The sequence below is a fragment of the Gossypium hirsutum genome, chromosome D08 (assembly GCF_007990345.1).
Source record: "Gossypium hirsutum isolate 1008001.06 chromosome D08, Gossypium_hirsutum_v2.1, whole genome shotgun sequence".
In the NCBI taxonomy this organism is placed as follows: Eukaryota; Viridiplantae; Streptophyta; class Magnoliopsida; order Malvales; family Malvaceae; genus Gossypium; species Gossypium hirsutum.
Genome location: NC_053444.1, coordinates 23918371 through 23945730, shown reverse-complemented (window position 1 = coordinate 23945730; position 27360 = coordinate 23918371). Strand labels below are relative to the sequence as shown.

The 27360-nt window shown below is 31.9% G+C and overlaps 2 protein-coding genes across 3 annotated transcripts; both read left to right on the top strand.

Moving 5' to 3' along the window:
* Positions 1-17209: 17209 nt before the first annotated feature.
* Positions 17210-24002, top strand: LOC107912542 (3-hydroxyisobutyryl-CoA hydrolase 1). 2 transcript variants are annotated; one of them, XM_016840760.2, is made up of 14 exons: positions 17210-17407; positions 17789-17869; positions 18376-18444; positions 19112-19175; positions 19436-19515; positions 20743-20826; positions 21088-21172; positions 21531-21616; positions 22225-22346; positions 22624-22684; positions 22841-22939; positions 23269-23415; positions 23503-23544; positions 23651-24002. In XM_016840760.2, exons 1-14 carry the CDS (start codon positions 17375-17377, stop codon positions 23792-23794), a joined length of 1197 nt encoding a protein of 398 aa, XP_016696249.1. In that variant the 5' UTR covers positions 17210-17374; the 3' UTR covers positions 23795-24002. The 2 variants fall into 2 exon arrangements, with proteins under 2 accessions (XP_016696249.1, XP_016696256.1); XM_016840767.2 differs by having other exon boundaries at positions 17230-17407; positions 23314-23415.
* A 1995-nt stretch (positions 24003-25997) lies between these two features.
* On the top strand, positions 25998-26777 carry LOC107907330 (uncharacterized). Its single transcript, XM_016834673.1, has one exon. The coding sequence runs from the start codon at positions 25998-26000 to the stop codon at positions 26775-26777; it is 780 nt and encodes a 259-aa protein (XP_016690162.1).
* Positions 26778-27360: the final 583 nt, after the last annotated feature.

Below are 27360 nucleotides of genomic sequence, written 5' to 3'. Positions count from 1 at the left end.
TAGTTTAATAGTATTTTATTAATTAATATTAAAGTGATTATCTTAATATTAAATTAAATTTAATGTTTATCTTGTAGATACACATTCTATTATTTCAATAAGATTTAATATTAAATTTAATCTAATATTTATCTCGATAAATATTACATTAATTTAATATTAAAGTGATTAAGTTTAGTCATAGTTGAACACTTTAAACTCCCCTTATATAAAGAGAGCCTTAGGTCATTATTTTACACACATTTGAATTCAAGAGAAAGTTGTAGAAATAAAATTCTCTGAAGAGACTATTTCAGAAAATTTCTAGAGATATTTTTTATTTACAACTTGATCCAAAAGTTTAAAAAAATTACAACATTACCCCACTGGTAATATTTTGTGAAAATTTTTCTGATTCGAAGTGAGCCCACACTCGGTAGACATGAGCTTGAGGATAGCGGAGAAGACTACTTGGTCGAAGCACTCATCCTAGACGAATCGAAAAGGTACAATTTTGATTAAACGTTTATTACTTTAAATATCACAACCAAGATATTATTTTGGAACAAAATTTAAAACTCTATCCTCCCTAAATTTATTTTTCATTGCGTTTTCCGAACCCGCTTTTTTCGAACATGCCAAAGTTTGGTTGAATAGAAATAGATAGAGAAAGAGTCACGTCGTGTCATCGTAATGTGGTGGCAATTTTGTTTTTTCTTTGTGTAACACCCCAAACCCATTTCCGTCGTCAGATTTGGGTCACGAAGTATTAAGATAACATTTTAAACATTTAACAATTCTAATTCACACATATTCAAATATAATTACAATTATCAAATCACATTCCATTTATAACAAACATACCCTTACGGGACTTAAACCAAGTTTACAGGGACCTAAAAATAGTTTGGAAACATTCTGGGGTCAATTCGAAACAAAACATGAGAATTAGGAAAAATTGAAAATTTTGAAACAGGGGACACACGACCAAGTCGTCAGGCCATGTGTTACAACCCAGACCATGTGGGCATTCAAAGTCCAAACACACGGTTGTGTCCCAACTCATGTGTCTGCCCATGTGTATATTTGTGTCACAGGCCATGTGCTTGTCCGTGTGTGCATTCGATGTTGGGTTACACGGTCATGTCGCTGGTCGTGTCTCAGACCGTGTGACAAACTATTTTAAGACACATGGCTATGTCGTGGGCCGTGTGCTAGACCGTGTGAAACTTGCACCTAAAGACAATAAGACACACGGTTGTGTGAGTGGGCCATGTGTGTTACACAGCTGTGTGACAGCCCATGTCCTAGGCCATGTGCTGCACATTTAACCCCTAAATCAAGCCATTTCATACACCATTCCTTGTGCAACAAGACAAACCATATCTAGGTCAATTCATAAGTTCAAAATCACATTCAAGTCATCAATCACATGCCAAAAATCCATATGTTCTATGTCTAACCAATATGCCATTCAAAGGCACCTCAAACAAAGATTAATCATTCAAATAACCAAGTTAAAAGAACATATGACATTAACTACATTTTCATACTCAAACATCCACTAAAATAGCCCAATATAACCACTCTCACCAAGTTGCCATTATAAATAACATTTACCTATTCACATCAACAATTATATACATCCAAAAGATTCAAGCTCATCAAACATACTTATTTCATTCACAAGCTACATACAAGCATTTGTTTCAAGGAAAAACGTAATTCAAAAGCATCAAACATACTTATTTCATTCACAAGCTAAATATAAGCATTTGTTTCAAGGCAAAAAATGATTCAAAAGTTTACATGGCATCCAAGATAAGTAACCTTCACTAAATTCAACTATAGACCAAAAGATCATTACTCAAAACATTATCATCCTAGGTACATGCCAAGACACAAAAAGAAATACGTCACCAACATTGAGTTCAGGATTATCGTTGGATGCTGAGTCGACAGTAAAAAATATAGGTACCTAACTTGCATACAAAAATATGATCAAATAATGAATAATTTCATTAACTCAAAGAACTACATATGTGTTTCATAATCCATCAATTCAAAATATCTAACATGTAATAGTTATTACCACATACTGTACCATAAGTTCATCATGAACATTTCATATACAATTGAACCAATCTATCATTTACCAACCATCTTCAAGGGATCGTTAAACATCATCAATATTGACCAACTTGTTATTAGCACCCGGTGCCTGACGGATAAACTGTAACAAAGTTTTGCACCCAACACTAGTCGGATAAACCAACAATAGGTGTGCCCTGCACTAGTCGGATAAACCAAAAATGTCAAATGTGTGCCCAACACTAGTCGAATAAAACCGATAAATACATACATAATTTCATAATCCAATTCCCTCGTTTCATAATTCAAGCATTTGCATATATATAAATAAAATTAATATACCAATATAGTAATTAAATTATTTAAAATAAATAATAAGAGTTCGAGTTCAAGGACTACGAACTTACCGAAATTACGATAGTTTTCGGTTATCGAGGTTGATTAATAGACAACTTTCTCCTTCCCTCGGTTAACAACCACTTTACTTGTTTCTTGATCTAAATACGATAATCCAATTCAATTAACTAACTCAAAACCATAATAATTCAATTTAATAATCTATCATAAAATCATATTTATAAATTTAACCCTCAACAATTGGCAATTGCACAACTTAGTCCTTAACATCAAAATTAACTTAATCACATCCTCATTTAATTTCCATAGCTAATTGAATGCACATATGATTCACTAATAGTCCCTAAATTCTTGAAATTTATGATTTAACATCATGCTATTTTAATTTATAGCATTTAACTCCTTACAAGCTAGTACTAACAAAATCACTATTTAAGGTAATAATTTCTCATACCATAAAGTTTAATAACTCAAAAAATTTTCCAGAAAAATAAATAGTCTCAAAACAGTCCCTATACCTATCATAATTTGTCCATCTAGTGCCTCAATTAGCTTGGTCTAACTTCAAGGGTTCTAAAAATGCAAAATCCATTAAAAATGAAGGCATAAAACACTTACATGCAAGGCATTCAACAATCCAAAGCTTAATTTTCCCCCTCCTATAGTGTTTTTTTGGTCAAGAAGAAAAATTAGAGAAGATGACCTCTATTAATTTATTTTATCAAAGTTTTTTCAAATTACCTAGTTGTAATAACAACCTGTTTTTAGTAGTGTCAAAAATAGTGGTTTCAAAACCACGATTTTAAAGAGAGAATAAATATTTTATTCTCTATTTAAAGTCTATGGGATTATATTAGAGTAGTATTAAATTTTCGTTAAGAAATTTTGAAGTTTAAATGGTTAATTAGGTAAAAAGGACTAAATTAAAAAAGGTGCAAAAGATGGATTCTAGTAATTAAATGGATTAAATGGATTTAGAACTATAAATATAAGGATGTAGTTGGTAAATATACCATATTATATGTTAGTGGATGTCTATGGATAGGTTTTATTGAAATTTTAATGGATTTTAAAGGTTAATTTGGTAAATTAATAATTAAATTAAATGTTAAACAAAGTAAAGGAAAAAAAGGTTGTCATCTTTCTCATTTTTCCTATCTTAAAACTGAAATAGCCATTGAAGGGGGAGGAAGCTTCGGTTTTTAATTTCTTCTTGCATGGTATGTATTCAAGCCCCGTTTTTAGTGATTTTTATGTTTTTCAGCTCATTTTAACTTAGTTTAGCTAACTTGGGGGTTAATTTGCAAAATTTTTAAAGGTTGAGGGACTTGACATGGTTGTTTTTTAATATGTTTTGAATTTATTTGATAGATTATTAATCTTGGTTGTTAAACAAACTTGTTTAGCTAAGTGATTTTTGATGAACTTTGAAATAGGGATTAAATTGTTGAAATGTAAATCCATGGGTTTTATTGTGAATTTTTGGTAATTATGGGTTGTGCCAAGGTCCCTTGTAGTATTGGTTAATATGAATTTAGGTTAAAATGATTAGTATTCAAGTTATGAGCTTAAGGACTAAATTGTGAAAAGTTAAAATATTAGGGGTAATTTCATAATTTTACATAAATATGAATTATTGATTGAATTGGATACTTGAAGTATTTAATTGAATGAAATTAACTATTTAGATCAAGATAAACAACAACTGAATTTAAATTGAGGAAAGGCAAAAGCTTCGGATTAGTTTCAAATTCTACTTCTACGACCATAGTTATCGAGGTAAGTTCGTATGAATTATGATCATATTAATTATAGCTAAATTGATTATTTGCTATATTGTGTTAATGTGAACGGACTTGAAAATGCATATATATTGATGTTTTAAGTAATTGACGGATGAATGATCCTGTTTGAACCTTAATAATTCTTAGGATATGAATGACATGTCATTAGGGATTTTTAATGTTTCAAGTGCTAGTCTTGAATGTCCTACCGATGGCTGAGGTCCAGCATTTGTTGCGGATTCTCCACAGCTCATGTGAGCAAGCCCATTTCACAGCTCGTGTGAGCACTATTGAAAAGAAAAGGTTATGGTTATATGGACAGGCACACTATATGTGAGAATTCTCAAGTATCCGATGCAATTCTAGATGGTTCAACAGGTAAGTAAAGGAAATGGCATGATATTTATACAATTGAAATGGTTCATGATCTTATGAAAGGGTTGATGAGTTGAATGATGTGTATATGAAATCTAGTTATGTTATGAATGAATTCATATGTATCATGTATAAACTTACTAACTTGTGAGTTTGATGGTGCTTGTATAGGATTTTACTAAGCTTATGGTCTTGATAATGATATTATGCATATTTTATAATGTGTACTTAAGAAATGGTAAGTTTTGTTTGATTTTATACGAGCTTACTAAGCACTAGTTGCTTATGTAGTTACTTTCCTTTGTTTCACATATTATCAGAAGCTCAATCAGTTGGAAGTTTGACGGAGATCTATCACACTATCCAGCAACCATTTCGGTAGTTTTTAAATATTTTGGCCAAAGTTATAATGGCATGTATAGGACTTTGTGTAATGGTAGTTCATGAATTTGTTAAAGTTTGATTTGGTATGTATATACTTTTGAAGTTTATGTTTGGTTTGATGAACTTTGGAGCTTAGACAAGTTAGGTCATTTTGGCCATTTTTAGGTACTTGTATATATTATCCTTGTTGATATGCTTGTGATGTTATGTAAATGGTTATATGTGATGTTATTTGGTAATTAAATGAACTAGGTTTTATGCTTTTAAAATGTGGCTATATTGTTTTGATTTGATTAATGATGTTTTGGTATAAATGTGGTGCCTTTGAATGACATATTGGTTAGATGAAATAGGTTGATTGAATTGGTATGTTTAGATATGTTTGAATAATGCTTAGGTCTATTGAAAGTGTGCATGAATGGAGTGGTTGAATAGGTATGTTTTGGCCTTGAAATGGCTTGAATTTAGGGTCAATTTGTGGAGCACACGGCTGTGTGTCACTTGTAAATTCTTAGTGTATTAAGTCAGTGTGTTACACGGCCTAGCACACGGCCTGCAACACAGCCGTGTGACCCAACTCTGTGAGTTACATGGGTTGAGACACGAGCTAGGACATGACCGTATGTCCCTTTTGTTTTGATTGTTTGGTAATGCTTCGTAACCCTAATTCGGTGACAGGGACGGGTTAGGGGTGTTACATTGATTACCACTTTACCATTTAAGCATGTTAAAATTACAATTAAACCAATCCATGTACATCCACTATATTGGTATTTGGTCTTATAATCCACTAAGTCTTTTAAACTCCATTTTTACATCAATTTATCACATGTACTAATAACTCTCAACTTTTGCATTTATTACACTTACACTTTAGTTCTTTTTATTTCATTAGCTATTTGAACCTTAGAATTTCACCACCAAATTTTTATACAACATACCAAATTTTTATACAACATTCCTAATATTATATAAATACTTAATAATTAACATATTTTGACCCACTTTCCAGAATTGTGATCACAAAACCTTTACTCTCAATACCCCTGAAACGGTTCATTACACTTCGGTAATCACAGTCGCACCAGTGACCATTGGCCCTTACAGAGCATATAGGCTGCCATTTTTCTATCCTCTCATCAAAGCAAGAGCCCTACAAGAAAATTTTAAGTCATTTAAATAATGACTATCCTACAACCATTAGAATCCAAAATTCTCAATGAGATAAGATTTTTCTTTAAATCAGGAACATACCTAACATCTGACAATGTCTGAATAATTTTGTTGTGCATCCTAATTTTTACTATTCTGATTCTAGATATTTTACATGGAGAGTTATTCTTCATCAGCACAATTCCACCTTCAACTAAACTATACATGGAGAATCAGTCCTTGTTGGGACACATGTGATAAGAGCACCTTGAATCTAAGATCAATTCGAAAGTAAGATGAGAGCTTTCATTCGTTGACACCAATAAGAAATCATCACCTCTGTCCTCGCTACACTAGCATCAGCAACGTCGGCTTTCTGCTTATCTTTATTGTAGTTTCTGGCATCCTTTTTGATTTTATTTTGAAGTTTCCAACATTCTGTCTTAACATGGCCCACCTTTTTACAATAGCCACAATATTTGTCACGAATTCTGGATTTGGACATTGCTTTAGACCTGCTTTGATCTATCTTTCTAGTTTGTTGTCTGCCTCTTGCAACTAGAACTAAGGCTTACCTCTCTAATTTTTTGTTTGGGCCTAAATCGTTGTTGAGTTTATCCTTACTCAGAAGATTTCCCTTCACATCCTCGAACAAAAGATAATCTCTCCCATAAATCAGAATGTTCCAAAAAGTTTTATAAAAAGAGGGCAAAGAGATAACAACAACATAGTTTGATCTTCGTCACTAATCTCTACTTCGAGATTCTTTAAGTCATTAAGAAGGGTAACAAACTCACTAATATGAGTTCTACTAGACTCACTTCGGCCATTCTAAACTTGTAAAGACGTTGTTTTAATACTGACCTATTGGCTAGAGATTTCGTCATATATAAGGCTTCCAGTTTCTTCCATAATGCAAACACTACTTTCTCCTTCAGAACCTCCTGTAACACATTACCCGTGAGGCATAATTGACTAGTAGATAGAGCCTTTTCATCGAGCTCTTCCCATTCTAACTGATCCATATCTATGGGCTTCTTCCCTATAACGACCTTTTTCAGATCATTCTGAACTAGTATTTTCGTCATCTAAACTTGCCACAAACTCAAATTTGCAATTCCGTCGAACTTCTCAGTATCGAACCTTGACGCTGCCATTTTTAAACGGGTTGACTGCAGAAATCGAACTAGCTCTGATACCAATTTGTAGGGGATAAACCCGATTAAACAATGAACAAAGTGAAGAAAATAAGAATCGAAAAGATCGAACACGTAATTTTATGTGGAAAAACTCCTCAAAAAAGGATAAAGAAAATCACTTCTAAATGGAGATTTCACTATAATAAAGGAGAGTACAAAAGATGGAAAGAATTAAAAGAAAACCCAAAGCCCCATGAGAAAAACCCTTCGAAACAAAGAATAAAATTCTCTCAATCTAAATATTTTTATTATGTAAAACCTTAAGTAACTAAGGCCTATTTATAGGCTGAAATTCATAGCATATATGACTACAACAACTCTAGGTTAATTAGAGTTTAAGTGAAAAAATAAAAACAAAGTTTAACTATGAGAAGAAAAGTCAAAATAAATTTTGGTCAAAATAAGAGACATTCTACCACAAAACTAAAATTTCTAACCAATACCAAAATCTCTTATATGATACCAATATTTCTAATGCAACACCAAGATTTCTAACTGGTATCAATATTTCTAAAACTATACCAAAATTTATAAGAACATCTTATTAGATATTCCCATAAAAAAAAGTAAAGGATTATACCAAAATTTTTAATGAGAAGCTTTTAAAAATTTTAGTATACCAAAATCCAAAATTTGGCAACCATTGCCAAGAAGGTCACCGCTCACCACCATCGATCGCTCTTCGAAGGTTGATCAAAAAAAAAGTCCACTTTAACATTATTTTGAACTCATTTTTCCAAATCCAACTTCAGTTTTGCCAGAATAAGCATCGATTTTCCTAGATCTACAATCAAACCTGTAACACCCCAAACCCAACCGGGATGGACCGGCCCGAATTCGAAGTGTTACATTAGCCACCTAAGTGACTCTCCGGCTAACAACCTCCCAAGACACACCCCGACCTTATAACACCTCAATCTTATCTATTTATTAGTTATTTATTAATGCGGAAGCAATTTGTGAACCAATTTTAAACTTTTATAAGTAATTTAACTTAAAGACATTTTTGTTACTTTACCACCTACGGTTAAACTAACCCAAATTTAAATCTATACATTTATCAACCCTCTTTTGGTCAATTTATGTAAGCCCTAAAATTTTCAGCTTAACCTGAGTTTATTTTCTGTCTAATTCAAGTTTTATTATTAAGGACTAAATCGTAACAATTTCAAACTATCAGTACTATACCTGAATATTAAATTGAGTGTGTTTCTAAAAAAATTTATCAATTAAAAGTCTAATCCTAAAATTTTATCAAGTTTTCATACCATTTAAGGCTCTAATTAGACTTATCAAGTTACATGACTAATTTGTAATTTAAACGGACTAGAGAACCAATTCAAAAATACCAAAATTCAAACCCCCAATAGTCCATTGCAGTTTTTTTGTGCAAAAAATTTGATTTTAAACCCGATTTTAAGTATTTTAATGGCCAATTAAACCTGATTTAGCTACAATTAAATATCATACATATTCATACACCTTCAATTGAATTTATTAACACCAATTAAGCCTCAATTAAATAGAATTAAACATTCAATTTCATGCATATCACCCACCAGTTAATTCAAACAAGTGGCGTACCTTAGGCGCTAGTAAATCACTCCATGGATGCTCCATTTAAACAATGGTTAGTGTAAACATCATGCCTCACACACCGTGTTATCAAGCAACAATACACTGTAAATTATTCAATAATCAAACTCAAACATGCATATATGATATTATAAAACCATTCAAAATTAAAAATGTCCAATGTCCAAGTCCAATTACAACCAAAATTAAACTAAGTTCCGGAAGTTCCACAATGCCTGATTAACATTTCTAAAACATGTAACTAAATCTCTATCGAGCCTTAATCTCTTGGAACTCTCTTACTCAACTGCTCAACTCCACAATCTCATCGATTAACTGCACAAATATGAGGGTGTGAGCTTAAAAAGCTCAGTCAACATTAATAAAACGACGAGTAAATTAGCACCCAAATCATGCTTAAATCGAAACCAATCAAATACAAATTTCCAGTCACAATATCAATCCATAATAGTTCAATGTCGTATGCTCAACCATGTATCAAAAATCATAATTAATCATGGCATATAATCATCAATTTAGCATAAAACATTTCATGCATTTATATTGGCATATACAATCATGGCTTAATCGGTTGAACATACATCGGATAAACGAATCTCCTTACTCCAAATCAGAATTAGAATCAGTCCCGGATTGAGCGGGTCGAGGCCACACGCTCCCTTATATCACTTCAAATCAATCTTGTTGAGTGGAGACACAAGCTCAACACTCCCTTCTCTACTCCAAATCAGTCCACCTATAGCCTCATTGCTCACAAATAACATATCAATATGGTGAGTACTCACAAATCTTATGGCATGTCAACTATATCCAATGGATCCACCATGCTATAATGCCAATATAATCAATCAACCATAACATAATTTCAGTCAATAATGTACTCAATTTAAAGTGCCAAAATGCGTATGTGAATCATGTAACATAGCCATTTTAACATCAAATTAAATCTAGCATACCAATTACCTATTGCAGACACCCATTTTGTCCAAGGCCAATTGGAGACCCATTTAAATTTTTGTTCTCTCTTGAGCCACTCGAAGCCCACCCGATTTTGGTCAATTTGAGACCTTTGTTTTTCTTTTATTTTTTCTTTTCTTTTTGGGCTTGTCAAGGGCCCAAATTATTATTATCATTACTACTACTATTAGTATTAAATATTATTATTATCTTTTTTATAAATAAACAAGATTAAAAAATAATATATATACATGAAATTAAATGAAAGAAAAAAAAGGGGGGCTTTTCATATTTTGTCTTTAAAGAAAAGGTAAAAAAAACAACAATAACAAGCATTCGTCTTTTTTTTTATTTTTCTTCTTTTCTTTTTTTTTTGTCATATACATATCTTGAGGGATCGGGTTTGGGCTCCAATGAAGGGGATGTCACCGGAACGTCAGTCTTCCGCCCCTAGAAGCTCCAAAAATCCCGTTTTTTCCTTCCCCTTTCTAAAATAAATGTTTTTTTTTAAAAAAAGACTTGATCTTGGGAAAAACTTTGATTTTTTTTTAAAAGAGAAAGTTTAGATTTTTAAAATAAAAAATCTGTTTTTTTAGTCATATTAAAGGAAAAGTTTAAATTTTTAAAACAAAGTTTTGATCTTTTTCAACTATTTCGAAATAATTTTTTTTTATTTTTAAGAAAAATAGTTTTTTTTTAAAAGAGAAAATATAGATTTTTAAAATAAAAATTTGTTTTTTAGTCATTTTAAAGGAAAATTTTAAAAATTTTAAAATAAAGTTTTGATCTTTTTCAATTATTTCGAAATAAAGTTTTGATTTTTAAAAAAAGTAGTGATTTTTTTAAAAGAAAAATTAGATTTTGTAAAAAAAAATTCCGACCACCGTACGCGACGACTCAGCCATCAAAGGCTGGAGAGCCCAACGACTCTCCAGTGATGAAGCCATGGCCAACATAGAAGGAGGAAGAGAAAGAGGAAGAGGGTTTGTTTTTTTTTTTTTTTGAAAAAATGAGGTTAAAATGAAAGAATGAATATTTTTTTTTCATTTATAGGTGTAAAAAATGGGTAATTTATTCCCACCCCTTTTACTTTTTAAATTTACAAAAAATACCTCATTTTTTGTAGCATCGCCCTCACTCTTTAGCCTATTTACACCTGTAACCCTTTTGTTTATTCAAACATTCGATTTAATCCGAAATTTCAAAATTAAAAGCAAATTAATTGCTACATCAATCCTCTATCTTCCACATTTTTTATCTTTTAGTCCCAAAATCAAGCTATGCCATTTTGTTTCCATCTTTAATAAATTATTTACACTTATATCTTCCATTTCATTTGCATTTATACCTTATATATTTAATGTCAATTATGCACTTTATTTTAATGTTTTATATTTATTTACACTGTATAATTTTTTATTTTTTCTTATTTTGTCTTTATTTATTTTAATATCCATTTATATTTATGTTTTTTTTACACAATCCCTTACATACATTTTAATATTATTTATTTATATTACTTTGATTCTTTTATTGTATTATGAATAAGGTGTATATTGTTATTATCATCATCATCATCATGTCAATGTCTTATTTATTTCATTTATTTAAGTTTTCTTTTTTATTGTTGTCATTTTTGAAAGAGTTTTAACTTTTCATTAACTTTAGCCAATTTAATTAATTTTCCTATTTTATTACTATTCATTTTAAAAGAGTGAACTTTAGGTCATTTTTTCCATCCTATAATTGTTGAAATTTAGGTTAGTCTTTAAGATCTTATCTACCATTTACCCTAGAAAAATTATAAATAACATGTAAGATATTTTTTTAGGATCAAAAACCTTCTAATAGATCCATTTTGAATTGAAACATCCATTGATTTGTGGATTTCCTCTCAAAATTTAAGATCCACCATTAAAGCACGTTAAACTTTTAAAGAAGATGACATTAATAAAAAAAATCATGTAATTATCACTCAAATCATGTAAATATGCTTCTAATCATCATAAAAATAAGTTTAGAAATAATAATTACCTTTGATTTGTTCTAAATCCTTTGATTGAAAATCTTGATTAAAGAATCTTGAAAAATTTCAGAATATTTTTGGCTACCTTTGTGAATAATTTTGGGTGAAAAGAGAGAGCATTTTGAGAAGGAAATTTATTGAATCTATTCTCTAATGATAGATCTTTAAAACCATGTAAAGAAAATGAATTTTATAGCTCTCTAATATGATGTAAATGGTGTGAAAAGTAATCTAGATGCACTGAAACAACCCCCAAAAATTTAAAAGTTGGGAAATCTCCCAATGGCTACTCCTACATTTTCCTTATTTTACCAATTGATCCTTTCTCTCCAAAATTTTGAATTTAAAGGTTTATTTCCCAAATAAATACTTCAAAAATTTCCTTATTTTACAATTAAATCCAATTTAACTAATATTTAAATTTAACTCAAATTAACCCCCAATAAAAATTATTTTAAAATTCTTTTTCGACCCAAATTAATTATTTTCACTAATAATTATTTAACTACTTTAAAATTAATTTTCCAAAAATATTTTTATTTTTTTGGATTATTATTTAATCGATTTTAGATGAAATTGACCTCCTAAATTAATTAAAAATTACTATTAACCCGATAAATTCTCAAATTCACACTCGGAACTTAAAAAATATACCCGAAACTACTAGACTCGGTTTAGGAATATTACAAAACCTTTGAGCTTTCCATCTTCGATCTCCATTTTCATTCATCAAATCAGCCTTAGATTTGAGTATGTTACTCATCTCCTCTTAAACTATCATTTTATTGTTTATATTTGTCAAAAGTGACACAAAATTTACAAGAGAAGTTAGCAACTCTCCCTCTCTCATTCTTCAAGAACAGAGAAAATGAAATGTTTCTTTTGCTTTTGTTATTGAATATCGACTTTTTCAACTTGAAAAGAAAAACTTCTTTAAAAAAATTCTTCTTTGATTTCTATCTTCATTATAATTGAAAATGATAGAGAGAATTTTGTGTGCTTGGAGGGATTTCCATATCTATTTTTGTTTGCATGGAGAGATTTGAGGGTTAAAAAAATCAAAAGATTCTTTTAAAAAAAATTGGGTGTTAGGTTTTATTTAAAAAAACAAAAGGAGAGTAGTTTTGAAATTATTTTTTTGGGTCTAGCCTCTAGATTTCAGAAGAGACAAGAAAAAAATATGTCTTGAAAGAAAACAGAATGTATTTTTAAAAAAATTCTTCTACAAAATTTCAAGTTCCAATTATTGAAATCAAGAAATTGAGTTTTACATATTTGAATTTGGTAGACCAAAGTTCTAAAGAGTGAAAAACATAAAATTTTGGTATCACATTGCATATATGGATATCCATTAGAAATTTTGATATTTGATTAAAAAATGTGGTATTTGTTACAAAATTTTGATATATGTTAGAAGATTTTCATATATGGTTAGATATTTTGGTATGTGTTAGAAATTTCGATATTCGTTAGAAATTTTAGTATTGGTCCCTACACACGGACCAAAAAAGGAAAATTTTGATATATCAAAATATCTAATAATTTGCTTTAGATATATTGATATCGCTTTAAGAAATTTTGGTATTTGGTTGCATATTTTGATATTGGTTAGAAATTTTAGTATTCCAAAATATCTAACAATATATTTAGAAATTTTAGTTAAATATTTTGGTACTAGTGTTAGAAATTTTGGTATACTAAAATATCTAATATTTTTATTAAAAATATTAGTATTACAATAAAAATTTCAGTATTAACTTATTTATAACTGATTGATTTGGTTCGGGAGTTCTAGGGTGCGCTCTTTACAAAAGCTTCTCATGAGCTCCCATTAACATTTAGCGAGAAAGAAAAAAAATGAAAGGGTAATTTAGTGATATTTTTAAGAATTTATTAAAATTTATAAGGCTTTACCAAAATATCTAAGAATTTAACAAAAATTCTAAAGTTATACCAAAATATTTAAGGATTTACCAAAACTTCTTTCTTAGTGTCCTAGCCCTAATCAACTCAACATTTTAGCATACCAATATTTCTAGAGATTTACCAAAAATGTTAATATTTGATACACTTGCAGTTTTTTTTATTCCACAAGTAGCATTAAAAAATTGTCACATGTCTATTTTTTAAAAAAATATTTATATTTTTTAATATTTTACTATACTCCTATAAGAGACTGGTCAAATCTTGACTCTATTTGTGGAGTCTAAAAATCCCAGCAGTAGTGTACAAAATACTATTCCTTACCAAAATATCTAAGAATTTACCAAAATTTCTAATGTTATAAAAAAAAAAATCTAACAATTTACCAATATTTCTAAGAATTTACCATTGCTTCTAAAGATTTAGCAATATTTCTAAAGATTTCCTTAATACCCCAAACTCGATTAACTCAACATTTTGGCATGCCAAGTTTAAATATATACCAAAACCTTATAAGGTTATACCAAAATATTTAAAAAATTACTAGAATTTTTAAAGTATTTATCAGAAATTTTAAAATTATACCAAAATTTTCAAGGATTTACCAAAATTTTGGTATGATTTTTTTTAAGAATGTTACTGTTTACGAATTTAAATGGGAGCTCTTCCAATAATTCCTTATAAAAATTTTAGTATATGAATTTAAATGGGAAGAATTAATTATTGGATGGTATAAATTTCAATATTTATAAGAATGTTAATCAATAATTCTAACTGTTTATGGATATTTGTAGGATTTACCAAAATGGTAAGGATTTATCAATATTTTTTAATGTTTACCAAAAATTTTAAGGATTTTTACCAATATTTCTAAAGATTTCCTTAATGTCTTAGACTCTATCAACTCAATATCTTGACATACCAATATTTCTAATGACTTATCAAGATTTTTAAGATTTTACCCAAATTTCTAAACTTATATTACAATATCCATGGATTCACCAAAAATTTAATATTTCCAAGGCTTTATCAACATTTCTAAGTACTTAATAATATTTCTAAAGTTTCACCAATTTTTGTAAAGATTTCCATACTATCCTAGGCTCAATGAACTCAACATTTCAGGCTACCAAAAAATTTAAGGATTTATTAATTTTTGCAAGGTTACATCAAAATTTCTAAAGTTATACTAAAATATCTAAGGATTTATCTAAAATTCTAAGTATTTTGATATAACCTTGGAAAATTTGGTAAATCCTTAGCATTTTCGTATGACATTAGATATTTTGGTAAATCCATAAAATATTGGTAAATCCCTACAATTTTTTTATGCTAAAATATGGAGTTGATTGGGTCTAAGACACTAAGAAAGAAATTTTGATAAATCTTTAGATATTTTGGTAGTGTGGGGTATTAAGGAAATCTTTAGAAGCATTGCTAAATGCTTGAAAATATTGATAAATCCTTATAAATTTTGGTATGCCCAAAACATTGAGTTGATCGGGTCCGGTATACTAAGAAAATTTGTTTAATAAATCTTTAAATATTTTGGTGTAACTTTAGAAATTTTGATAAAACTTTATTATTTTCGATAAAGTGATAAATTATATTTTTTTGTTTGAGAGCTAATGGGGAAGTCCCAAATGTGGTATTGAGAAAAGGACATTGCAGGACAGGGATGGACATGTTTTAACTCAAATCAGTAGCTGATGGTTGTCGAGTCCACCAATATAAACCTACGCCTAATTTGCAATTTAAGCAGTATAGGGAGTAGGGTCGATCCTTCAGAGACTGGGTTCACGTAAAATCGTTGCTCTTTCTCGACCAGATTCGTGTCTGGGCAGTTGTCGTGCCCAAGAAATTTGGGGGAGGATAAAATTGAAAACCTGAAATAAACAGGGAAAAAATGAGTGAAAAGTAAAAACTAAAAATAAAATAATAAAAACAGTTAAATAAATCTGAAGAAAAATTAATTAAACTTAGCTCAGCTTCAGGCACGGGTTTTTCCTCGTCTTTGAACCGATCCTCGAAATTAGATGAACTCCTCTTTTCCAATAAGCTAGTTATAGCTACCAAGGACGCCTCGGACACCAACTCTTCCTTGTGTAAATTAGTTATGGAACGACCTATAACTAACCCTTACTGATCGAACAACCAACGAAACGTTCGTGGTTTAAAACTTTGGCAGCTTTGCTGTTTAGAAGAGCCTAGCTCTAACCAATGTCCTCAACCGCGTGGGACATTTAAATCCGGTTACTACTTCCCTTGACGGAACCAAACAGCAATCCCCACTTGGCACGCCAATGTGTTCACGGAAAACCGATTAGACAATCGATCCTCGGAATTCCAACTGTATGTCTAACCACACTAACTCAAACGACGTCTTTTTTGACTTAGTGTTTATTTGACTTTGTGAGTTGACAAAATCATACTATTAATCCGGAGAAGTAATAAATACTGAAAATTAGGAATTGAATTGTTGGGGTTCGCAACTCACGGACCTTGACGAAGCTAACACCGGCCTAAAGCTGAAATGGATTTAGCTGACTAATGTTTGGGGCATGTTGGAGTTGGGCATATTTGAAGAGGGTTGGATAAATGAAAAAGAAATGTAGGTGGGTAGGTGTAGGTGACGCAAGGTTTGGCTGCTAGTGTTATATTTCTAAGGCAGGAAATTAATAAATGGGAAAAGAAAATAAGGAACTAAAGCCAGCAAATAAAGAAGAAAGGAAAGATTATATTTCAGAAGATGAAAGCTTGATTAAAAACTTGATGAAAAACACTTGATGAATAAATGAACATAGTAGCCCCCTATTTATACTAGTGGCTTTGCCAAATTAAGAGACACTAGAGGAAATAAAATATTTCATGATATAAAAATCCCTACATAATCTCCCACTAAGTAACATAAAATTTCAGCTAATTACATCTTGGAAAAATTCTGCTTTGGCCCACCTTCTTTGCTCCTTTCTTCAATGTAGCCCAATTGTTTCCTTTTTCTTCTATTTATCCCCAAATTGTACCCCTGTATAAAATTTAATATAAACATGAAAAAATCAATGGTGCATTCTCATAAATTGACCAATTAAATTACATAAAATATATATTTTTAGCATTTAATCAGTAGCTGTGATAAGCATTGGGACTTGAGGGAAGTAATGGATTCATTTTTACCTACAACACCAGAGCTCTACTACCAATATGGAGTTGGAAGTTGATTTGTTTAAGCCGTAGAGCTTGTAATTCCAAATGACTTCTCATATAATTATTTCCTTATAATCTAACTAACATTTAAATTCATATATCACAATAATTAATTATTTATTCCCATTTTAGCAAAGGATAAAAATTAATTAAAAACAACGTCATCTTAAGATGATATCTCTAGGCTCTAGCCGGATGGTTAGAATAAGAACCAAGACCCAACCGATAAAGACCTTCGCCTTCTTTATGACCCAATTTTTCTTTTCTTTACATCTATCCTCTCATTTTTTCCCACTTATTTCTCCTCCTTCTCATAACCCAACCTCCTACTTTCAACTTCCAATCCAATGTCTTCCTCCGTTTCTTCCCAACATGATCAGGTCCTTCCCCCTTCTTTTTCCCCCTTTTCTGCAATCTTGGGTTTTTTATTATTATTATTTTAAATTCTGTATTCTAATGTTTTTCTTCACTCCAAAGACTTAATTTGGCATTCCGAAGATCGTGTTTTCTAGGAGATAACCCATAAAACCTTCCCTATCCTCTCTCTCATTGCTTCTCCATAGAGCTTCAATTAACTTAAAATCAATTCCAACTTCCTTTATTGTCTTTGTAATTGAAATAATTTCTTGTTGATTTTCCATTTCAATTACAAATATGTCATTTTTTTTTTGGATAATGAGAATTTCTCCTTGCTTCACTGCGTTAACTAGCTTTGGTAATATTTGGGAAGGTTCACTTATATTTCTTCATTACCTCTGCAGGTTCTAGTAGAAGAAAACTCCTTCGCAAGAATTCTAACCTTAAACCGGCCTAAGCAGCTCAATGCCCTTTCATTTCAGATGGTATGATCTCTTCTTAATAAGCTGCTTAAACTCTTTCAGTATTTGGGAACTACCCCTGTGTCATACAATGAGTTTTAGTACTGTTACTAGTAAAAAAGAATCTCACCTTAAAAAAAAGCTCAATGCCCTTCTATTTTTTATTTTTTAAATTTTTTGCATTTTACCACCTTCTGGAGAACAGTTCCTAGGTGCACCACATGTTGCTTGATCAAATGTCTCTAGCCCGAAAGGTCAAACAATTTTTTATGCTAGTTATTTTTCTAGCTGCTAGTTCTTATGGTCTTCTTTACATGCCTTCTTTGTCAACTGTTGACTACATACGATAACCTATCAAGTTTGTCCTTTACAAGAAAATTGTGTATTCAGGATCTGTACCTTGCACATGCTTTTCTTCTCTATTTCTATGTTATCTGCATGAGTATCATATATTGTCTGTCAAAGACCTTTTGGTCACATTAATTGTTTGAAACATGAAATAGTAATAATGTTATCTCTTTCAACGGCAGATTTCTCGGTTACTAGAACTTTTTCTTGCCTACGAGGAGGATCCTAATGTCAAGCTGGTAATACTGAAGGTACACACCTCCGAAGATACAACTTTAGTATCATTTTTCTTTTACTTCATTGAAAGAAACAACTTGACAAAAGTAAAGATAGTAGCATGGAGTTGGAAGAAATTGAATCTGATGACATTTTTGGGTTGCATATAAGCATGCCTGGTCTCTGATCTTATCTCATTTCAAGTCACTCAATCAGATTGTTTATAATGCCCAATAGAAAGGCTCTATGTTTTTTTGGGTTAACTATCTTAGCACATCAGCTTGGTCATATATAGTCAACGGTCATAACTATGTTTAATTTATAATCTCTGTCAGGATTCCTTTTGGAAGTATGGCCTTACATACCAGCATTACTAGTCATATACGGTTCTTAGGTAAAGGCCAGATAGGAATTTACTTCTCATCTGTGCCACTTAATTGGCAGAGTAAACTTTAAAGGGGTATTGTCTGCTCAGTTTTGATCATTGATATTCCTTAATGTAACCAAAGAGTTGAAACTTGAAAGACTTAGTTAAATATGCATGAATTAAGTAAGCTTTTTATACTTATTTTGGCAGAACCGCTAGGAAAGAAATTATCTTAAACTTAACCCCCCTGTAAGACTAGGTACCGTAATTGATTTTTCAAGCAAATGTTTAAGCATTGAAGAAAATATACCTGATAGCTGGCTATTTGTCATTAGGGAAAAGGAAGAGCATTTTGTGCTGGTGGAGATGTTGTAGCTGTGGTACATGATATTTGGGCAGGTATGGATTCTTTCATTTCTTGTGGATATTAATAGTAGTATTCCTTTAGGTCTAAAAAGGTTAATAACTTACATTATTAATTTGCTGTCACTTTTGTTTCCTCTTTGTCTACCTCACGTTTGCTATTATTTATGATTTCTCCTTTGCTAGCACTCTAAACTGACCACTTTTGACTCGTTGAGTCAAATGTGCCTTCTTTTTCCCTCTTGTTTGTTGGAGGAATTTAAATTCAATTTTTGGTATGAATTTATATGCTTTAGGTGGATGGAGAGCAGGTGCCAACTTTTTTATGAAGGAATTCTCCTTAAACTATTTGATGGCGACCTATAGCAAACCACAGGTAACCAAAATGGCATTAAGGCTCCATTTGTCTCTCAAAAGTGTTTCCAGGAAATGTAGCTTTTCCTCGGAAGTATTTCTCTGAAATGCTATTTTATTTTGTTGATTGGATAGAATTGTGAAAAATAATTTGTCTTACTAGGTGGAAAATATCTTCAAAATTCTTTATCCATGGGTAATTTACAGTGCAGCACCTAATTAACTTTTTCACACCTAAATATTTATCATAAAATTTTAGAAGAATTATTGAATTTGCAAATCAGAAGTAACCATAAAAAAATAGCAACAGAATTCCTTCAAATTTTTTGAAGCTACTTGAATCATGTTTGATCATTATAAATTTTCAAGTCAAGGAAAATTAATAATAATTAATTGGAACATCAAATTATTCTAGCTCACCATACAAAAGAATGCATAAAACTAATCTTCAAATTCATATAATAAATCCTCAAACAAGTTAAGAACAATAGAGAAATCTGAATTTGAGCATAAGAGAATACAGAATTTGGAAATTTAGCAAAAATGGAGTGAAGAAAGGGTGAAATCAATTGACAAGTTGCCGGGCTGGGTGTTTGGAACAATAAAAATGTTCTGAATTCGAGTATAAAAGAACACTAAATCCGGAAACTTACAAAAAAAGATGGAGTGAAGAAAGGGTGAAATAAAATGACAAGTTGCTGGCTGACTGAGTTTTAGCTTAAGTTGGCATCGCCGCTGTCACAGCAACTTGGTGGTTGTGGATTCGAAAGCACTTTAGCATGTAATATCCTCCACTTTTGGGGTTTGGGGAGTTATGGGTAGTTTAGGAATTGTATAAAAGAAATGATAAGTTGCTGGGCAGGGTGTTTGGGTTGTGATCTTAGGTTTTTAATGAAAAAGGGTTATGGAGGATTTGAGGAAGAGGGGGTGGGGTGAGACTGAAGGAGAAGGATGGGAGTTGCAATGGAGAAGAGGAAAACAATATCAAGGAAGTTGTAATCAAGAAGAGAAAGAAAAAATCAATTGTTGAGGTCTCGAGGGAGGAAAGAGGGTTGTTCCTTTGACCATGTTATTTTCTGTCATTCAAACACCAAAGAATACAGAAAGAGATTTCTAAAAGTCCATTTCAGTTAAACAATCAGATACTAAGTAAAATTTCATAAAAGAGCATTTCAAGCTATGTTGCCTTCAGCCTATATAATGTATATATATGATTTCTCTAATTGTGAGAATGCAAATCTCATTGAAGGTTTCAATTCTTAATGGAATCGTTATGGGAGGTGGGAACGGTGTTTCAATGCATGGTAGATTCCGTGTTGCAACTGAGAACTCGGTATTTCTCTCTTATGTCTCCTTTGAAATACTTTAGCATCTCCTTGCATTCATTAGAAGAAAAATTGCTGTATTAGCATTCTTAGCTAATTTTTTCTTTGTTGTTTATTCAATAATGATAAGCTCCCAACCAAAATAACATGGTGTCTCTCTCCTAGATCTTGTCTACTTATGTTTTCTATTAATTTGAGAGAGCACCAGATGCTATGTATAGCAGATTGGTTTTCTCTTTCTAAATGCTGTTATATTGGATGTTCTGTAGGTTTTTGCAATGCCTGAAACAGCTTTGGGACTCTTCCCAGATGTAGGAGCGTCATATTTCTTGTCAAGACTCCCAGGATTTTTCGGTACTCCCATTTATATGCTTGAATCTCTTATACATGCCCTTAGTTACTTTTATTTTTAAAATTTCATATTCTAAGATTAAATCCTTTAAAACATAGGATGAACCTTGGTTCACCTCTTCAGTAGCATCCAGTATTTTGGCTGATGCCTTATACAAGAAAAAAATGCAAAGGCAGTAAGGCTCCATAGATTGGATTCTCCTTTATGATAGCTACAATAGCAATCTTTGGCCTTTGTTGGATCTATTTTGGTTCGTGGAGCTGATTCATGTTGTATTGGTTTCTTCTAGCTAGCCAGAAAACTTGTAAACTTGAATTTGCTTTGTGTTTAGCTTCACCTTCTGTCATCATCTTCTGGCAGGAGAATATGTCGGTCTTACTGGTGCAAGATTGGATGGTGCAGAAATGCTTGCATGTGGCCTTGCAACTCACTTTGTCCCTTCAGCTGTATGCATCCCAACCTAAAATTTGGTTTGAGTTCAAATATATTTGAGAAAATGTAGATTCATACCGGTTGGTTTATGGTTGAGAAAACATCCTAGAGGAAACACAAAAAAGTATCAGCTTTGTGATTCTTTTGGCTAGTAAAGTTAGCATGCATATTTATTTTTTATTCGTTTTAAATTGTAAACATTAATCTTTGAAAGTTATAGTGTAAAGTTACTGTCCGATAAAATCATATAAAGCTATTTTTCTAACAATTACCTGATTCATCTTTAAAGGTTTTATGAATAGGCTTCTCTGTTGTATAAAGCTACTTTTGTAGTTCAGACCAGATCTTTCCTTGTCTGGGAAAGTAAAACCTGATCTCTATCTTCACTTATTAAAGAAACTAAAACTGAAAATGCATTCCCTTATCCTTGCTTTGTGAACAGAGGCAAAGCTGCAGTGTGATTAGTCAAGGTACAACATAGGTTTTGCTTTAGAATCCTTGAAGTCTCTGTTGATTTTATATCCAAAATAGGCAATATGAATGCCTAAGAAATTTTACTTTATTGTTTATAATAACTTTAGTAATTACTTTATTTGTTTACATCATTTCATTTAATCAACAGAAATTACCTATGGTAGAAGCAGCATTATGTGATGCAGATTCCAGCGATCCAGTAATCATATCATCAATTATTGATCAGTACTGTGAGAAACCCTCATTGAAAGAGCAGACTGTGTACAATCGGTTAGTTTTCTAGTAACAATTCATTTTCCTGCATAGATGGTTTGATATCTGCAGCCCGCAAGGGGGGAGAGAGAGAAATCTTAATTTAAGAAATCTTGAATATCTGCCCTCGAGGTAGCATATAACTGTAAACAGAAGAGACATATTCACAACAATTATTACATTACAACAGACTGATACTGTACATCCTATTTAGGATTGGTATTTTTTGAAATCCAAATTTGCTAATGGCAGACTGACATGGCTTTCCCGGATATCATTGGTTATATGGCTGCAGATTAGATGTCATTGATAGATGTTTCTCTCAAAGAACGGTTGAAGAAATTTTGTCTGCTCTTGTAAGTTGATAATTTGGTGTTGTTTGTTATCAGAAACATTAATATGGTTCTTTCATTTAATGTTTTTCTTACACATGTTTCAAATTTCCCTGCAATTTGTTATACCATCAGTATATGCCACCTAAAACAAAAATCTGTGAACCTATGCTTACACAGGAGAGGGAGGTTGTTGACCAAAGGGACGGTTGGATCTTTGCTACCATTCAAACACTGAAAAAGGCTTCTCCGACTAGTCTTAAAATTTCTCTTAGATCAGTAAGTTGACATTTTCATATTGATCGAAACGTGCCAATCATATTATTTGTTGATATCACCTTAGGGTTCCTCCTTGGATAAATTTTTCTTATTTTTTAGACTAGTTCATTTTGAAATTCACCCTTAACTATTATAACCATAAAAAATGTATAGCACTTGTCAATGTCGGCATATGAATATTTTTCTCTTATGCTGGTGGTGGCGCAACTGAAATGAGAAACATAATAAGCCTTGTTTTTCAAATTATATTTTTTACAAAAAGTTATTTCCATGCATAGTAGTCAATAGAGGATCCTAGATTATCTGATAAAAAGTTTGTTTGAAGCTAGGTGAATTGTTTCAGCTTAAAGTTGACTCTGCTCTTACAATATCAGATTAGAGTAGGAAGAGTTCAAGGTGTCGGTGCATGCCTCGCTCGTGAATATAGAATGGTTTGCCATGTTATGCGCGGAGAATTCAGCAAAGACTTTTTCGAGGTTTCAGCTAACTTAAATTTATGCATTTTAACTTGCTTTCATTCTCACCGTTTCTTCAACGAATAAGCTCTTGCTTTCCTAATGCAGGGTTGCAGGGCTATGCTACTGGATAAAGATAAGAACCCAAAGGTTAAGATTCTCTTTCCTGAATCTTCAATCACTTATTTCAGTTTTATGAAGTTTGTTAATAAGGTTGACTGACAGACCGAATCACCTTCCCTTTTTGGTTTGCCAGTGGGAGCCGTCGAAATTGGAGCATATTGCTGATACTACAATAGACAGGTATTTCTCCAAGGTGAAGGATGAAGATTGGGAAGATCTTAAGCCTCCAACTAGATCCAAATTCAACTTGCCACCATATGTCATTGCAAAGCTTTAGATGACCACTGAGATGATCATGTTAAGAGTATAGAGCACAAAGTTGTAATGTCTATAATGAAGCAAAGTCCATTGGGTATAAATATATATATATATGCATGTCACTCCTTGATGAGTAATAAGTAAGCTGTCCTGTGCATTTCACTGCCGACATAACTCTGAATCCATATGAGACCAATAAAAATTACCACAGTTAAATCCTTCTTTTATGCCTTGGATCTCAAGATTAAAGATTTTTCATGCGCTTTTTATGCGAGTCATTGTCAAATCATATTTTAACACTGATCTTTTCCATCGCATCTAAGGTCCATTCATGGCTTCATACTCACTTGCGTTTGTCTGCAAGATTCTTTTGCCTTCTGATGGAATCTATAAAGGTGGTAAATTCTGTAGCTTTTTTTTTAATTTTTTGACCGCTTGAGTTTGTCTAGTATTTTATGGTGGAGAATCTTTTTTTAACATTTTTCTTAAAAAATTTATAAATTTAGAGATTTTTGGAATAAAATTTCTGAGATAATTTACAATTCTTAAGAATTGTTAAATTTGTTTCTTGGATAGATTTTCATCTGAAAATTTTTGCAATTCTTCTGCAATAAGTTTACCAGGTTGATATTTTCCATCTTTAAGATTCATACCAAGGAATTCTATTTCTTCTCTATCAATCTGCATTTTCCTTTCTAAGAGCATGATTTCATATTGAAGAACTATCTACTTGAACCGAGCCAAGAGATTGGCATGTTCTTCTTGATTTGGGCTATAAAGAAGGATATCATCTATATAAATCATGACTTGATCTATAATAGGCTGAAAATTTTTTATCATGGCCTTTTGAAACAGTGATGAAGCAGTTTTAAGCCCAAAAGGTATTACTGTCCATTGAAAATTTTTATTTGAGATGCAGAAACCCGTCTTAGGCCTGTCTTCTGGATCTATGTCTAGCTGTCAAAATTCTGCTTTCAGATCAAACTTGGAGAAAACTTTTGCCTTTGCTAGACTTGAGAATAGCGAATTTCTATTGGGCAATGGAAATTGATCATCTTGAAGAAAATGATTAAGAGGCTGATAATTAATTACTAGCTTCAATTTGCCTCTTGCTTGTTCTGATCTTTTGTTGACATAAAAAACTTCACATGCCCATTGTGAATTTGAAACTTCAATCAATCCTTGTTGTTGCAATTGCTGACATTCTTCCTCTGCTAGTTTCTGATCAGAACAACCAAGAGGAAAATTGAGGCTAGTATTAATTATCAGCCTCTTAATCATTTTCTTCAAGATGATAAATTTCCATTGCCCAACAGAAATTCGCTATTCTCAAGTCTAACAAAGACAAAAGTTTTCTCCAAGTTTTATCTGAAAGTAGGATTTTGGCAGCTGGGCATAGATCCAGAAGACAGGCCTAAGACGGGTTTCTGCATCCCAAATAAACATTTTCAATGGACAGTAATGCCTTTTGGGCTTAAAACTGCTCTATCACTATTTTAGAAGGCCATGATAAAGAATTTTCAACCTATTATGGATCAAGCCATGATTTATATAGATGATATCCTTCTTTATCATTAAATGAGATTTTTATTGAAAAGAAAGAGATTTTTCATAAAATGAGTTCCAGACCTTCTACTGCAAAAGCACCAATTTCCTTACCTTCTTATCCTTTAAAATCTCACTCTACAAAGAAAATATCTTCATTATATGAGGTAACTTACTTTACAGAGAAAGAAAAAGTTCAAGCCACAAATCTACCACTTGTAAATCCATACTCTACCTATCAAAAACCCAGTTACTCCCCAATAAAGAGTATAAAGTCACTAATCAATACCAGTCGCAAGAATATTCGAGAATATGTTCAATCTTCAAAGTTCGACAAGCATCTGATTTATGGAGGTCAGGAAGAACAATTTGTCATTCTTGAAGTTCCTTCCAATTTCCCACAAGATTGGATTCAACATGGATATTCACATATCCATTTTGGTGTAGTCAGATTAGCTCTAAATTATCATGGAACATCTGGGAAACCAGTTGTGTCTAGGATTGCTCTGTTAGATTCCAGATATAAACGATATCAGGATGCCTGTATTAGGACAGTTGAAACCACTCTGAGCTCAAGAATGACGATGGTAACTTTATTCCCTAATTTTACCATGTCCCTTCAAGATCCAAACCTGTTGGATGCCTTAAAAGTCCAGATCTAGATTATTGGAGCTGAGATGGTCGAATCAGCAATAACAACGACCCTTCACTATCAAATAGTGTATAGGGTTCAAGATCACGCTTTTAAGTTATTACACCATGGTTCTGAAGATTCCCTCATCATTTTTGTTAATACTAAAGAAGAGCCTCACTGTGTGCATGTAGCAAAACAAATACCCAAGCAAGAGTTGTTGAAACTTTTGCCAGAAAAGTGGGTAACAAATTATGAGCAAATCCATCAGCATGATCATGATCAACCTATCAAATCAACCAAAATTCAGATCATCACCAAATCAGATGGAACCAGTGAAGTCAGATTTGATCACAGTCATTTAAGACCTCAATTTACGCCACCAATCTTCCCAACACAGTTGATGATGCAACCTTTCCAACCTAGAAGTCCAAGGCCAAAGTCAACTCTTATAGAGAGTTTTCAAACAGATGGAAAACCTTTATATTATTTTAAAGATCCTATTACAAGACATTGTCCATGGGATCTTATGTGTTCCTGTGAACTATGTCATGAGCTAAGTTTTGACAAATGGGTTGCAGGCATGTATAATGAGGCTTACAAGCCTCACAAGAAAAAATCTCACAGGAAATCAACACAATCTGAGTTTTACAAACGGTGGATAAATGGTGATCCAAATATTGGTCATTTAGGAGAGGATAATGGAAAATTTGTTTATCTTGTTGATTATTCTATTAATAAGCTGAAAAAATCGCCAGAAGTTGAACATCAGTCTTCTTCACTACTACTACCACCAAAGAAAGATCCTCAAGACCAACAAAAATGATTTGTCAAGCCTTTAAAGCAGTCATGTTATAAGAGGATCAATAAATGGCTTCAAAAACAAAATCAGATTCAATCTTGTTCCCAATAAGCCCAGACTTCAACTTCATCTCAGATAAGTCAAGAAGTATGCATGTATCAGCCAGCATCTTCTTACGATCAAGATTTTCCTCCCATTACAGAATTTTCTAACAAGGAGTATACTCATGCTCCAAAAATTCCTTCAAAGTTACAAGCAGGTCTAGAAGGAAAACCAGTCAAAATAGCGGCGGCAGAAGGTACTCTTAACTAGCAGGCAGAAAATGCCTTAGCTTAAAATTCTATTTTGAAAAAAATAGATTCAAAAGTCAATCAAATTGATTCAAAAGTCTCCAAAGTTGAAACCAGAGTTGATGAAAATTCAAAGATGATTAAAGATCTTATTCAGCTTTTCCAAAAAAGACTGAAAGAAGTCGCCAGAGAACCTGCAGCGCCAGGCCAAGATTTTTTCTCACTTTGCACAGAGAGAAAAGGAAATGAAAAATCTCAAAGAACAGATCAGGGTATTAAAGGAAATAGGGAAAATACCACCTCCTAACCCTTCCAGG